This window comes from Rana temporaria, chromosome 3, assembly GCF_905171775.1.
Source record: "Rana temporaria chromosome 3, aRanTem1.1, whole genome shotgun sequence".
In the NCBI taxonomy this organism is placed as follows: domain Eukaryota; kingdom Metazoa; phylum Chordata; class Amphibia; order Anura; family Ranidae; genus Rana; species Rana temporaria.
The window spans coordinates 95,374,697-95,390,276 of NC_053491.1; the positions used below are offsets into that span (position 1 = coordinate 95,374,697).

Here is a 15,580-nt window from a genome sequence, read left to right on the forward strand (position 1 = left end):
CTCCATCCCACACGCCGTGCTACGCATCACACGACCCCACAAGAGATGCACCCGTCCAGAACCCCCACCTGAATGTCGTACGGGCTGTGCCACATTTAGAACACACGTGAGACACTTTCAAAAAATATATCTCTGTACACCAAAAGAAAGTTAGGACAATTGTGTTCCAAATGTGGCACAGCACATGCCAAACCCAAGCAAAAGTTCCAGACAGGTACATACCCCACGAGGCCACGTGACACAACCTGCAAGACGGAAGCGCGGCGACGCCACATCCCTCAAACGATATATTTAATGCTTGTAAAAGAACTCACACGTTTCTATTTAATGCATGACATTGAGAAAAAAATTACAGAATTTATTTTATTGGTCAAACCACAAGGCACTTTTACACAAGTATTAATATGAAATCTAGTGTGCTTATCATGAGAGGGAGAGAGGGAGGGAAGGATGGAGATTTTGTCAGTGAAATCCACCACAGATAATAATCTTCAAAGTTTTGCTCAGAACCTACAAAAAGAAAAAAAAATTATATGGGCAAAAGAAAAGGTGGAAACGAGTGATGGAAAGAATTTATTATACACTGAGAAAGGCTTGAGAGAAAGCAAATCATAATCACAAAAAGGTTGCTGGTGGAAAGAATAGATCAATTCAGAGAAATCTGGATTCTAAATGGTCAATCTTAACCACATAGAATACTATGGAACATGCTTAGTCTTATTTCTATTTTGGAAACCATTCAGATGTCAAAATACTGCATGCTTTATGAGAAAGGGAAATACAATTTTCCACTTAAAGGACAGTATGTGGCATGATTCTCTTCCATGCCAGGTCTTTATTGGCCTCTTAGATTCCAGTGGTGGGATCACTTCCCTTCCCAGGAAAGCCCTCACAAACTGAGCTCAGCTTTTTCACTTGAGCTATGGGAATTGCCATTCTGAGTTCTTTTCATACTCCAGGGAAGGATCTACTAGAGAATGCATGATACAATATATGTTTGCCCTTTCCCCCTCTAATCTATAAAGCATAAAAAGACATGGGGAATTTGCTAATGTTTGTGATAACTGCAGCTCGGCTAGAGAGCCAAACATAACCTGGCCATTCACTTTTATTTTTTTATTTTCGGCAGGCTAAAAAAAAAAGCGAACAGATTCCTCCCATCAGCACAAATGAGGCGGATGGAAGAATCCACTCCCTCCTTCCCAACAGGACACTGTATTCTGACAGCAGCACCCACAGCTGATTGACTACAGCCACCGATTGAGAATAGTTTTCCAATGTATTCCTTCGACAGAACGATTGACTGCTGTCAAGTGGGACAGCCACACACTGATCGAAATTCATCTGGTTGCCGTTGCCAAATGCTCTCTGAAGAGAGATCTGAATGAGGATCTCTCTTCAAATAGCACCTTAAGTGTAAACAAGGCCTAAAGCATTCTTTCTCAATCTTTCCAATATGGAGGACGTCTTGAAATAGCTTTCAGGTCTCATGGAGCCCCTGGCAATAATTATGGTATTTACAGCTTACAGTACATTAGCCTAGTTAGAAGAATGCTTCTTAAATTGGTGGTCATTGGAAATAATGATCCTTACATTGATGGTCGGTGGAAAGAATAATCCTTACATGGGGGGGGGGGTCAGTGGGAAGAATGATCCTTACATTGGTGGTCAGTGGGAAGAATGATCTTTACATTGGGGGTAAGTGGGAAGAATGATCCTTACATTGGGGGTCAGTGGGAAGAATGATCTTTACATTGGGGGTAAGTGGGAAGAATGATCCTTACATTGGGGGTCAGTGGGAAGAAGGATCCTTACATTGATGGTCGTTGGGAAGAATGATCCTTACATTGATGGTCGGTGGGAAGAATGATCCTTACATTGATGGTCGGTGGGAAGAATGATCCTCACCATTATGGTCGGTGGGAAGAATGATCCTTACATTGAGGGTCAGTCGGAAGAATGATCCTTACATTGGGGGTGAGTGGGAAGAATGATCCTTACATTGGGGGTGAGTGGGAAGAATGATCCTTACATTGGGGGTCAGTCGGAAGAATGGTCCTTACATTGGGGGTCAGTGGGAAGAATGATCCTTACATTGGGGGTCAGTGGGAAGAATGATCCTTACATTGGTGGTCAATGCGAAGAATGATCCTTACATTGAGGGTCAGTGGGAAGAATGATCCTTACATTGGGGGTCAGTGGGAAGAATGATCCTTACATTGGGGGTCAGTGGGAAGAATGATCCTTACATTGGGGGTCTGTGTGAAGAATGATCCTTACATTGGGGGTCAATGCGAAGAATGATCCTTACATTGAGGGTCAGTGGGAAGAATGATCCTTACATTGGGGGTCAGTGGGAAGAATGATCCTTACATTGGGGGTCTGTGTGAAGAATGATCCTTACATTGGTGGTCAATGCGAAGAATGATCCTTACATTGAGGGTCAGTGGGAAGAATGATCCTTACATTGGGGGTCAGTGGGAAGAATGATCCTTACATTGGGGGTCAGTGGGAAGAATGATCCTTACATTGGTGGCCAGTGGGAAGAATGATCCTCACATTGATAGTCAGTAGGAAGAATGATGCTTACATTGATGGTCGGTGGGAAGAATGATCCTTACATTGGGGGTCAGTGGGAAGAATGATCCTTACATTGGTGGTCAGTGGGAAGAATGATCCTTACATTTGTGGTCAGTTGGAAGAATGATCCTTACATTGGGGGTCAGTGGGAAGAATTATCCTTACATTGGGGATCAGTGGGGGATGCTTGAAAAGCATGTTTATTGTAGCTCTGAACATTGTTAATTTGATCTTTGCCAACCAATGGTGGACCTGGAGGTTGTTAGTACTGTTAGGTAGCTATAAATTTATGCTCTGAAAAGACAACAAAAACAGACAGGTGAACGTTGCAGAACAAGAAGAAAGTATTGATGCATTAATATATTAGGAATATTAGGTGTGTGGACATGAAAAAAGAATAAAAGTAATAAAAGGATTCTCACTGTGTGATACGGCAGTTTGTGGCTGACGCGTATCGTCCTGTATAGTGGATATTGCAGCGCACCACATTATTGGTAAAATCTGACTCCAGCACTAGATATTTAGGATTCACCACAACCTACAAGACAGAAGTAAACAGTAAAATATTTGAGAGACATATTTGTAAAAGGGTAAAGTATAAAAGGGTCAGTCTTCTCAGTCTTCACAAAACTGGTATTTTATTTATGGGTAACCTCTGGTGTGCTAAATCACCCTTCTAATAGCTCTTTATTTTTTTCCATATTTTAAAGCCTGGTGCATAAAACTCTAGTGTTTAAGTGCAGGTGAAAGTAGAGCTGCATAATTAATTGTTAAACAATTGTGATCTCGATTCAACCCCCCCTGACGATCTCCAATGCAGAGTTTGCAGATTCTTTCATATAACAAGTGGAGAGACTTATCTGTCAAAAGAAAATATCCGTGCAGTCTGCCAAGTTCTTAACAGGAAACATTGTAACTAATGCTTCCTTTTTAGATCAAAAGGGATAAACTTCTGTGTGTAAAGAAAAAATCTGGGCAGTGTGCCAAGTTTGTAACAACATGAAACATTGTAACTAACTTCCTTCTTAGAGCAAACTTTTGTGTGTAAATGTAGGAAATGTAACTACTTAAAGTGCAAATCTTTTTCTGACACTTGTTTCTTAAGTTAAAATCAATATTTATTGCTAGAAAATTACTTGGAGCCCCCAAACATTATAGATATTTTAGCAGAGACCCTAGGGAATAAAATGGCAATTGCTGCAATATTTTATGTCGCACTGTATTTACCCAGCGGTCTTTCAAATGCATTTTTTTGGGGAAAAATACACTTCAATGAATAATAATAAAGAAAAGAAACCATAAAGTTAGCCCAATATTAACGGTGCGCTGAGCAGTACTAATGTTTGGGGCAGTATAAACCCAGGGAAAAATGGCTGTAACACAAACTGCTTTCTGGAAATTTGTTCCTGGGCGCATACAGCCCTAATTGTTAGAATTTCTCAGGGCACCCTCCAGCCCAGTGCAGCCACTTCAGTCAGGCTGCTGGCAGAAGTGGCTGGATGATTGCCATGTGCCTTCTACCCACACCTAAATGGCGTTGTCTCATGCACCAGGGCTAAACAGCCAGTGTGCAAGAGGCCATAGGATCTTTCCCACCAATAGGATCTTGCATCAGGAGTTCCCTATTAGGCCCTGTCACAGAGTCATACATTCTGCTGCATTATTTAATGTGAAACTAAATGCATAAGTCAGCAAGAGCACAAGGCCCTTCGATAAAGCCTCCAATAAGTGGCAACTTGGCATCTTAATTTAGTTATCTCACTGCAAGAGCCCCTGAGCGATATATGAACCCCAAGCATCTATCCAAAACTGAAATATCTGATCCTTTAAAGTGTACTTCCAACTTACACCTGACTAACTTTAAATGGTCTATTCCCCCCTCCTATCACCTATGGTAACTAACATATGTATGAAATATGTATATACTTACTTATTTTCAGGTTGCTTTTGTCTGGTCACTTGATTTGTCTCCCTTGTGTCAGCCAGTGCAGCTCCAGGGGAGAAGCGGGAGTGCCAAAAACAGATGGGTGCCTATGGGCGACATCACTGCTCCAGGCTTGTGATTGACTAGGTGCCAGCTGCCTCACTTCTCTCATTTTTAGAACAGTGACCCTCCTTCTGGGGCTGTACCCTCCACCATATTGTGCCCCACTCCACACCAGAGGCCTCCACACAGCACTCCTGGCCCTTGAACCTCATATCCCCAAGGAAAGAATGTCCACAAATGGCATTGCTGCACTTTATGGGTGCAACTTGGAAAATGGCACAACAGTAACATCTTATCGATATACTATTTAGGATCGCTCAAGAGTACATTGTCAATCACATTTAGTGGACGGTCCACAGTAGTCACATGTAAAACCATGATGCAGCATTTTAAGTAAGCCACCTTCCCTCTGACAGTCTCCACCTGGAATCATTAGTACACACTGGAATAGGATCTCTGCAGCCACCTCCTCCCATAAGTACGCCTATTTCGGGACCCTCTAGGGCAGTGATGGCGAACCTATGGCACGGGTGCCACAGCTGGTACTCCACGCCCTCTCTGTCGGCACACCAGGGGATTCCCCCAGCCAGACAGTTAATTGCACTGACTCGACAGGACACTGGCTCCCTTCTTTGCATCAGTGCCAGTGACGTCGGCAGGAGGGTAGGCAGCCAGTCATCATGTGCACTGTTTAGGGGGGGTGTAAAATTCTTCCTCCACTGCCCTGACTGTTCGGCAGCTTATTGCCTCCCCGAATCCCTACACCTCTAGTAAGGCATTCGGGTGTTCCTTTCTGCAGGCATGATATTCCAGCTCCCCCTGCTCCAGGACAACTTTGGTTCAGTCTGTCCTTCTAGTGCAGCCTGTGAAAAAGCGGAGGGGGAGGAGCGGTGCTCTGAGCAGATCATCCATGGCCATGAGGAGCTGTGCAATGGCTTGTAGCTGACCTCCCGGCGGCGGGGATATCGAGGAGGTAGGTGAGTGCATGTGTCAGGTAGGTGAGTTTAATGGTCAGGTAGGTGAGTGCATGTGTCAGGTAGGTGAGTGTAATAGTCAGGTAGGTCAGTGCATGTATCAGGTAGGTCAGTGTATGTTGCATTCCTGAACCCTGCATTCTGAGCGAATCTGGCAGAATCATACATTTTTGGTCCCTTGGGGCTCATTTAGAGGGATGATCAGTCCCATCCTCTGTACAGAGCCGCTGGTAGGTTTAATTTTGTGTTGGCACTTTGAAAGAAATAAGTTGGTTTTGCGTCGCGGTTTGGGCACTTAGGCTCAAAAAGGTTTGCCATCACTGCTCTAGAGGGATAGCCTCACTCAGGGAACTCTTGGCATGGCCAAGAAGGCCTTTCTCAATCAGCTGTAGCCCCCACCTCCATAAGGGTAAAGAAGTCCACAGCCAGCTCTACTAGGTGCAGGTTTACCTCTCCTCGATCTCCAGAACTATCCAGGGCCTCCACTTGGTGGCTAAATCTGCATAGGTGTGGGGTGTTTGGCTCCCATGCCCCAACTGCACTATGGGTCCTCACAACCTGGCTTATAACTAGGCAATGACTCATCCATGACATCACTGCAGGAGGGCTCTAACTAAAAAGCGGCCTAGCACCTGATGGCTCTCTCTTCTGTAAGCAGAAACTATTCTAGAACACAGCCGCCTAGTGGCAGACTAGCTAGCTGCCTATAGGCTTTACTAGTGACTGTATATACAGTACATCTTTCTTACACAGGTTAGTTAGCATAGGTGTTTGGAAGGCAAAAGGAGCATATTTAGGGCTAGTTAGGTGTAAGCTGGAATTCCATTTTATATCACACTAAAATCAACATCAATAGTATTCTGCATCAACTTACCTTGAGTATGTAGTTTCCTGGCTTCACTTCAGTTATATCGATCCACTGGCAGTCAATGTCTGCGTTGTATGTGTCATAACAGCCGGGACTTAAACCCTGAATGAGGGGCACAGATTGTGAGATAAGAAAGAGTGTGGGGGAAGAGAAAGAGGAAAGAGTTTTTTTTTTCTTAAAGAAAATGAGATTGAAAAGGTAGTAGCAGGATCTGAATCACTATGTGTAACGGGTCTGCACAAATAAAAATAAAAATTACTCACTTGAGTGTGTGAGGTACATGCATATCTCTTGAGGTTCCCAAAGTCACAGGTTGTATCCTCTAAGCAAAAGCTAGCTTTATGTCCCTCTGCAACTTTTCTCCCTGTCGTTGCATCCAGTAGGTCATAATGACTGAACTCATCCATGCTGTGATAGTGTCTGGAATTGAAATTGTCATTTTTTTTTATATATATAAATTATTTCTATTTTTTGTAGCTGAGTAAATATTAGATAACATTTAAAGTAGTATTAAAGTGGAGCTCCAGCTTAAAGTGGTTCTAAAGGCTGAAGTTTTTTTTTTACCGTCATGCATTCTATGCATGTAGGTAAAAAACCTTCTGTGTGCAGGGCCCCCAGCCTCCCCAATACTTACCTGACCCCCCTGCGATCCAGTGATTCTCACGATAGCCTCGGCTGTATAGGGGGACTCTCCCTCCTCATTAGCGGAATCAATCAAATCACAGCCAGTGAGCCAATGAGGAGAGAGCGGGGGGCTTCTATATGGGGGAGATTTACTAAAAATAGTGCAGTTGTACAAAGAAACATTGGGCCAGATTCAGAAAGAAACACGTTACGCTGCGGCAGCGTAATGTATCCCATTTACGTTACACAGCCGCAGGTTTACAGCGTAAGTGCCTGATTCACAAAGCTCTTACCTGTAAACTTGCGGCGGTGTAACGTAATTCTGCTCGGCGCAAGCCCGCCTAATTCAAATGGGGCGGGCACCATTTAAATTAGGCGCGTTCCCGCGCCGAACGTTCTGCGCATGCTCCGTTACGAAATTTCCCGACGTGCATTACGCGAAATTACGGCGCCCCGACGTTTTTTTTTGAAATGCGACGTGCGTTACGGCGTTTCGTATTTCCGGACATCTTACGCAAAAAAAAAGTTTCGAAATTCGACACGGGAACGATGGCCATACTTTAACATGGCTGATCTAAAGATAAGCCATGTTAAAGCAGGTGTAACTTTGCGACGGGTAAAAATGACTAGCGACGACGTACAGGATTGCGACGAACGCGCGGATCTTTGTGGATCGCCGTATCTAGTCATTTGCATATTCTACGCCGACCGCAATGGCCTCGCCACCTAGCGGCCGGCATAGAATTGCATTCCTAAGATCCGACAGTGTAAGTCAATTACACCTGTCGGATCTTTTGGCTATCTATGCGTAACTATGAATCTATGAATCAGCCGCATAGTTAGGACGGCCGGATCACAGAGATACGACGGCGTATCAGGAGATACGCCGTCGTATCTCTTCTGTGAATCTGGACCATAGTAACCAATCAGCTTCTAACTTCAGCTTGTACAAATAAGATTTGACAAGAAAACTTAAAACCTGATTGGTTACTATTCACAGCTGCATCAGGTTCTGTGTGCACCAATTTTAGTAAATCTCCCCCTATGTGTTTTATGGGGAGGGGGTTCATCAGGTTCTTAAAGGGGTCCATGACTCAAAAAAAGGTTAAGAACCATTAATCCAGTACATCAATAACCACTAATCTAGTACATCAATTACAATGATACATGAAGCAACATATGGGGGGATACCTTTTGAATGGCCATTTGTGGTAATCTCAATATCCATTCTTGACGTGTTATAATAGTGCAATCTTACAACTGTTTTATTACTTGTTTTTATTATTTTCTTGTATTAGGCTCGATTAACACAAATGCGTTTTTTGATGCATTTTGCAGAAATGCAGGGATTTTTTTTAACACGAGTTCCTATGGAACACGTTCACATCGATGCATTTTTGGAAAGGGTCAGCTGGCCGCCACGTCCTTAACAACCAATGAGTTATCAGCTGTCAGCGGGATTCTCCACTGACAGTTGAATGTAAAAAAATGCAGACATAAAAAAAACATGAAAAAAAAAAAACAGTGTGGTGTCCCCGTCCCCAGGTCCATACCAGGCCCTTGGGGCTAGTATGGATTCGGAGAGGACCCCCCCGCCAAAATGTAAAAAAATATGGCGCGGGGTCCCCCCCAAAATCCATACCAGACCCTTATCCGAGCATGCAGCCTGGCAGGTCAGGAAAGGGAGGGAAGGAGTGATCGCCCCCCTCCTAAACCATACCAGGATGTATGCTGTCAACATGGGGGGATGGGTTCCTTTGGGCAGGAAGGGCTCGCTCTGTACCCCCAACCCCGAAGCACCTTGCCCCCAAGGTAATGGGCACAAGGCCTCTTCCAGAAAACCCTTGCCCGGGGGTTGTCGGGGTCTGCAGGCAGGAGGCTTATCTGAATCTGGAAGCTACCTTTACCAAGGGGGCCCCATGATCCCGACCTCCCCCCTATGTGAATGAGTATGGGGTAGACGATGGAGGAAGACCGGAGGTAGAAGATGTGGCAGAAGATGGAGGAAGACCGGAGGAAGAAGTGAGTGAAGAAGAAGATATTTTTAATAAAAGACTTGTCAAAAACTGTTTACTGTATCTTTTCACACTACACTACTTTTTTGTGGTGAATGGGTACAATGTACCCCATACTCATTCACATAGGCCGAGATCTGGGGGCCTCCTTATTAAAGGGGGCTTCTAGATTCCGATAAGCCCCCCACCTGCAGACCCCGATAACCACCGGGCAAGGGTTTCAGGGAAGAGGACCTTGTCCCCATCAACATGGGGGCATGGTGCTTTGGGGCAGAGCCCTCCCTGCCCCACAGCACCTAACCCCCTATGTTGAGGACATGCGGCCTGGTATGGTTCGGGGGGGGGGGCTCGCTCGCCCCCTCCCTTTCCTGACCTGCCGGGCTGCATGCTCGGATAAAGGTCTGATTTGGATTTTAGGGGGGCCCATGGCGTTTCTTTTATTTATTTTTTTACATCCGAATCCACACTAGACCCAAGGGCCTGGTTTGGACCTGGGGGGGGACCCCACGCTGCTGTTTTTCACCATTTTTTTTAGCCGGCAATTATTATTTTTTTCATGACAGCTGATGACTCATCAGTTGTTAATGACGTGGCGGACGACTTCTCGGCCCCCTTCTTAGCAAGCAACTATATACAGTGTAAAAAAACGGCAAAGCGGCAAAATCGCTGTAAAATCATGTGTCCAAAAATGCGGAAAACACACCAAAAAGCACTGCAGAAACGCTCAAAAGCAACATGCATAGATGTGAATCAAGCCTTAACTCCCTACCAGGGCAGAAGAATCAGGAGATGATAAGACCATTCTGTTGCTTGCCTAATCTCAGTGCTATTGGACACATAAGAGCTGTCAGCCCTAAATTAGAAGCTTTGTTAACTGATAGTGTCACTTTTCAGTGCATGGTTGCCCTGTAGACACACACTGAGCTAACATTTTTGCACTGACAGCGACAGAATACAAGTAAATGACTGCACACATACCCTCTCTGAGTGGTAAGGATGCTCTATTATAACAAACTAAGGGCCAGATTCACGAATAATTACGGCGGCGTAACCTATCCCCTTTACGTTACGCCGCCGCAAGTTTTCGGCGTAAGTGCTTGATTCACAAAGCACTTGCCTGTGAACTTGCGGCGGCGTAGCGTAAAGCCGTCCGGCGCAACCCCGCCTAATTCGAATGGGGCGTGTACCATTTAAATGAGGCGCGTTCCCGCGCCGAACGTTCTGCGCATGCTCCGTTAGGAAATTTCCCGCCGTGCTTTGCGCGAAATTACGGCGCCCCGACGTGTTTTTTGAACGGCGACGTGCGTAACGTACTTTCGTATTCCCGGACGTCTTACGCAAAAAAAAAAAATTGAAATTCGACGCGGGAACGACGGCCATACTTTAACATGGCTGGTCTTAATCTAAGCCATGAAATAGCAGGCTTAAGATTGCGACGGGAAAAACCGACTAGCGACGACGTAAGAGAATGCGACGAACGCGCGTACCTTCGTGGATCGCCGTAAACAGCTAATTTGCATACCCGACGCTGGAAAACGACGCAAACTCCAGCAGCCGCCGGAAAATTACACCTACGATCCGAAGGCGTACGAAGCCGTACGCCTGTCGGATCTATGCCAAAAGCCGTCGTATCTTTGTTTGAGGATTCCAAATCAAGATACGACACGGCAAATTTGAAAATACGCCGGCGTATCAGTAGATACGCCGGCGTATTACTGCTGTCAATCTGGCCCTAAGAGAGGAGATTCAGATCATTACAAATGCCTAATCTGGACTGGTTTAAAAACCTGTCTAAATAAAAAGTCCTTTCCTCTCTCCTTGCTTTGAGTGACAGGTTATTTACATATCTAGCTTGGACATGTTTATCATATGTTATGTTATGTTTATCATAATATGAGGTGATCCACAATTCATTGTTTATTACCAGGATGTGTTATGTGGGGGAGGGGTGGATTTCTCACTTTTTTTTACTGTGGATCACCTCATATTATGATTAACATAACATATGATAAACATGTCAAAGCTAGATATGTAAATAACCTGTCACTCAAAGCAAGGAGAGAGGAAAGGACTTTTTATTTAGACAGGGTTTTATCTGGAAGTCTGTTAATTTTCACTGAACAATAAAAGAGGATTGCTCAGAGCTGGATTAACTCTGTGTGGCAAGACTGGGCACAGATGATAGGAAATCTTATACTCGACATTGTGACATCTACACATACATGTGTAGATGGCTGTCCCTCTGCATATTTAAACAAACAGTTGTCCTCTTTTCATAAAGCTACAGTACTCACTGATGACAGCTGTGCCACTCCCATGCTTGGCGTGGTCGTGTAGGCAAAAAGTCTGCTGTTCCTTGGTTCTTCACTCTCTGTGGAAATCGAAGCAGAACTCTGACATCATAATCTGAAGTGTCCGCTGCATATGCAGAGCTGTGGAGACAGAATACAGCTAAAAATTCATTTGGAATTCATAACATAAACTATAGTCATTTATAGATTTTTGTTTCTCATTTCATTCTATCTCAATGTGTATTTCCAAATGATCTTCACATAAATAGATAGACACAAAAGAAAGGCAAATATGGGAACAGATTTACCTGTCCTAGGATTTATAATACAGTGCAGCCAGCTTTGTGATTTAAACACACATGCTAGGGAGCATAGCCAGTTTCCCTGCCTCCAGTGCAACAGAATGACTTTATGATGAGTACACTATAAAGGGATATCGAAATACTGGCGATCCTTCTCTCTAAATCGCACTGCTGTCTTTTTTTTTTTTTTTGTGTGTGTTGACCCTCCCTCTCCCAATCCTGCTGTACAGATTAAAGAAAACCAACATCAAAATGAGTCCAGGTGACTAGATTAGTTGTACCTTTTATCGATTTAACAATACACCCAGGGCTAAAACACAGGTGGTGGTGCAAATACACGTTGAAGCACATGATGTGCATTAGGCCCCTTTCACATGGGCTGTTCGATCAGGTCTGCCTGTTTTTCAGGCGGATCTGATCCGACTTTCCAGTCCCTTCTATGAAGCAGCGGATGTCACCCTCCATTTTCCCTGCATCCAATTTGCACATCAGGAGACAGTGACCGGCTCTCAATGGAGCTGGTTCACAGCTCTGGGACGGGTCCTGTGCATCTTCTGGTCCATTTCAGGTCTAAATCCAGCCAAAAATTCAGGCCTGATTCATCCCTGAAACAGAGAACAGGGACGCGCCGGACCCCTGCTGTGAGCCGCTCTGCACAGCAGTGTGAACCCAGCCTAGGGCAATGCATATCCGATGCACATTTATAACAGTGCGCCACAATGCACATTAACGCACTGCAGTGCATTGTGGGGCACTGGAAAATGCTGCATGTCTGTTTTTTGATCATTGTTGTGATCTAGGGGCCCTCTCAAAATGTAAAACAACCCATTCAGTTTAAAATAAAGATGAAAGGCAAAACATTTGTTTATAGATCTAAAAAAAACATTATAAATATATTTTTCCTCTTTCTCTTTATAAGTGATCACATTCCCGCTGTCCTCAGCTGCATAAGAGCTCGGGGGAGGAGAAGCAACAGCACACTGAGCTTTACAATGAATGGATGTGCAGTGGGGGCGTGTCAGGACAAGTCTGATCATTGGAGGAGAGTACACTGAGTCAGTCACATCAGTCTCTCCACCGGGTGGTGCTGTTTTGCAAGGTGCTGCTGGCTCACTCTGCTTTGGTCTCAGCTGGAAGAAACATCAAGCCTGGGTTTGTTCTGCAGGCTTCCCCCCCAACCACTATGCTGCCAATTGGGGAAAAACGAAGGTGAAGGGTCTCCAGAGGCACGGAGGCCCACACTATGTGCTCAAGTTGCAATGGATCCTGGGCTAGTCCCTATGCAAGGGGAGTACATACCAGCCTTGCCCAGGATAGAGTGGTGAATAGGCTTTGCCGTATTACGAAGGAGGAACAGAAGCTTGCTGTCATGAAAGCAGATTTTTGGGAAAACAAAATCTTTGCACAGTAAGAACGAAAGCAATAAGAGGGAAGACTCCAAGCTGAAGTCTCTGGAGGAAACATTGAAAAAGCAGGAGAAGCTGGTTGCTTCTCTGAAGGAAAGCAGCGGTGTGTTCAGAGAAATGTATGAGAATGAGGAGAGATTCTAACAGATGGAGAGTGCCTGTGCCAGTACCAGCTAGAGGGTGGATTCCAGAGCAATGGCAACAGTATGGATGGGGGGTAAGTAAGTGACTTCACGTGGTGGCCCCAGTACTACCCCTGTCTCAGGATCTGTCATGTCTGAGTCAGTATCTGCTCCCCTCCCTCCCCAGCAGCCTGGGCCATGTCAGGAGGAGGTTGGGGAAAATTGTAGATTGCTTCAGGCCATTACAGACATAGGCCCAGATTCACGTAGGGCGGCGTAACTATGTGCAGGCGTAGCGTATCTCAGATACACTACGCCGCCGTAACTTAGTGAGGCAGGTCCCGTATTCTTGCGCCCAAAGTTACGGCAGCGTAGTGTAACTGTGTCGGCGTAAGCACGCGTAATTCAAAGTAGGCTAGTGTGGGCATGCTTCATGCTAATGAATCGTGACCCGACGTGATTGACGTTTTTAACGAACGGCGCATGCGCCGTCCGTGAACGTATCCCAGTGCGCATGCTCAAAATTACGCCGCAATGTGAACGTAACTTACGTCCAGCCCCATTCACGAACGACTTAGGCAAACGACGTAAAATACGACGCTGTTCGTACGTTTCCGACGTCCATACCTAACATGACTTACCCCTGCTTTATGAGGGGTAACTTTACGCTGGTGTATGTCTTACGTAAACGATGTATCTTGCTACGCCCGGCGCACGTACGTTCGTGAATCGGCGTATCTAGCTAATTTACATATTCAACGCGGAAATCTACGGAAGCGCCACCTAGCGGCCAGCGTAAATATGCAACTAAGATACGATGGCGTAAGAGACTTATGCCGCTCGTTTCTTAGCCGAATTTATGCGTAACTGATTCTAAGAATCAGCCGCATAGATACGACTTACGACGGCGTACATGGCGATACGCCGTCGTAAGTCCTTTGAGAATCTGGGCCATAGAATCTCCCTTAAGTGGCAGGAAGTTTTTATTTTCCACCGACTCGTCAGATGAAGATGAGGAGGATGTCCTCCCTCAGCCTGTAAGGGAGAGAGTTGTGGAAAATTTTCATTTGTGAAGTCTGACCAAAATGGCGGCAGTGCTGCTGAAGAAAAGCATCCCCACAACATGATGCTGCCACCACCCTGTGTCACGGTGAGGATGGTGTGTTCAGGGTGATGTGCAGTGTTAGTTTTCTGCCACACAGCATTTTGCCCAAAAAGTTCAACTTCTTCCACATGTTTGCTGTGTCCCCCACGTGGGTTCTCGCAAACTGCAAATGGGACTTCTTATGACTTTATTTCAACAATGGCTTTCTTCTTGCTACTCTTCCATGTGGAAGTGCATAACTAATAGTTGTCCTGTGGACAGATTCTCCCACCTGAGCTGTAGATCTCTACAGTTTATCGTCTGTAGTGGGCAATCTACTTTCTTGCCACTGTTCTGTTCAGGGTAGAGGAACTTTTTCAGCAGTGTTAGATGTACGGCAGGCTCTTGAACAGTGCAGGGCTGCAGGCTGGAGAAAGTACCTGCTGGCATTTGATCAGGCTAAAGCTTTTGATCGGGTCAATCATACCTATGGCTGCTTCTTGGCAAGTATGGCCTGGAGGGGGGCTTTATCAATTGGCTGAAGACTTTGTACAGAGGGGCTGAAAGGTTCATGCTTGTGAATGGTTGGATCAGACGCCCCTTTGACGTTGGCTTGGGTGTGCGTCAGGGGTGTCCTTTGAATCCTCTGCTATATGTGTTCGCAATTGATCCTTTCATCAGGAGGTTAGAGAGCGGACCATTGTGCAGGGTGCCTTTGGGAATTCCTGGTGAGCCCCCTCTGAGGGTCGTGGCCTATGCTGATGATGTGTCTGTTTTCATCCCTGGGACAGAGGAGGCGGAGGAGGTGATCTCGGTGATGGAGCAGCATGCTGAGGCATCTGACTCAAAGATCAATCAAGATAAAAGTGACGTTTTTTAGGATAGGAAAGGAAGGCGATGGCTTTGAGCTTCCAGACACCTTCCCAAAGTCCTTGCAGGAAGTTAAAGTTTTAGGCATCAAATTTGATCCTGGCGATTACGGCCTTGCCAATTAGATGCTGATGCCAAGGTTTACACCTATGCATTTTTTTGTGAGTTTTTAGTTTTGCAGAAACACACTACAGTCCATTTAACATGGTTTCCTATGGGTCACGTAACATCTATGCATTTTATGGAAAGGGCCACTGACTTTTTTCTGGTTTTTGGTTCCATAGACTTGTAAAAATGTGTATTGAAAAATGGAAAATGCAAACTGCATAGGTGTGAACCAGGTTTTAGGCCTTTTCTGTGAAGCTGGGAGAATGGTGGGGCAGTGAAAAGCCTGAGCGTCCGACATGGTAAGTTCCCGGCTTAGGTTGCTCCATGCCTGAAAATGCTTCGGCAGTGG

General features: G+C 45.3%; 1 protein-coding gene across 1 annotated transcript in view; it reads right to left on the bottom strand.

The window, feature by feature from the left end:
• Window positions 1–337: 337 nt before the first annotated feature.
• The window catches only part of LOXL1 (lysyl oxidase like 1), a 33,759-nt gene continuing 18,516 nt past the window's right edge, over window positions 338–15,580 (bottom strand). The window contains exons 3-7 of the mRNA XM_040343018.1: window positions 11,343–11,480; window positions 6,673–6,829; window positions 6,416–6,511; window positions 3,003–3,118; window positions 338–510 (exon numbers count right to left, since the gene is read on the bottom strand). Coding sequence (XP_040198952.1) covers window positions 504–510; window positions 3,003–3,118; window positions 6,416–6,511; window positions 6,673–6,829; window positions 11,343–11,480 — 514 coding nt within the window. The 3' untranslated portion in view covers window positions 338–503. The remainder of the gene's footprint in view (window positions 511–3,002; window positions 3,119–6,415; window positions 6,512–6,672; window positions 6,830–11,342; window positions 11,481–15,580) is intronic.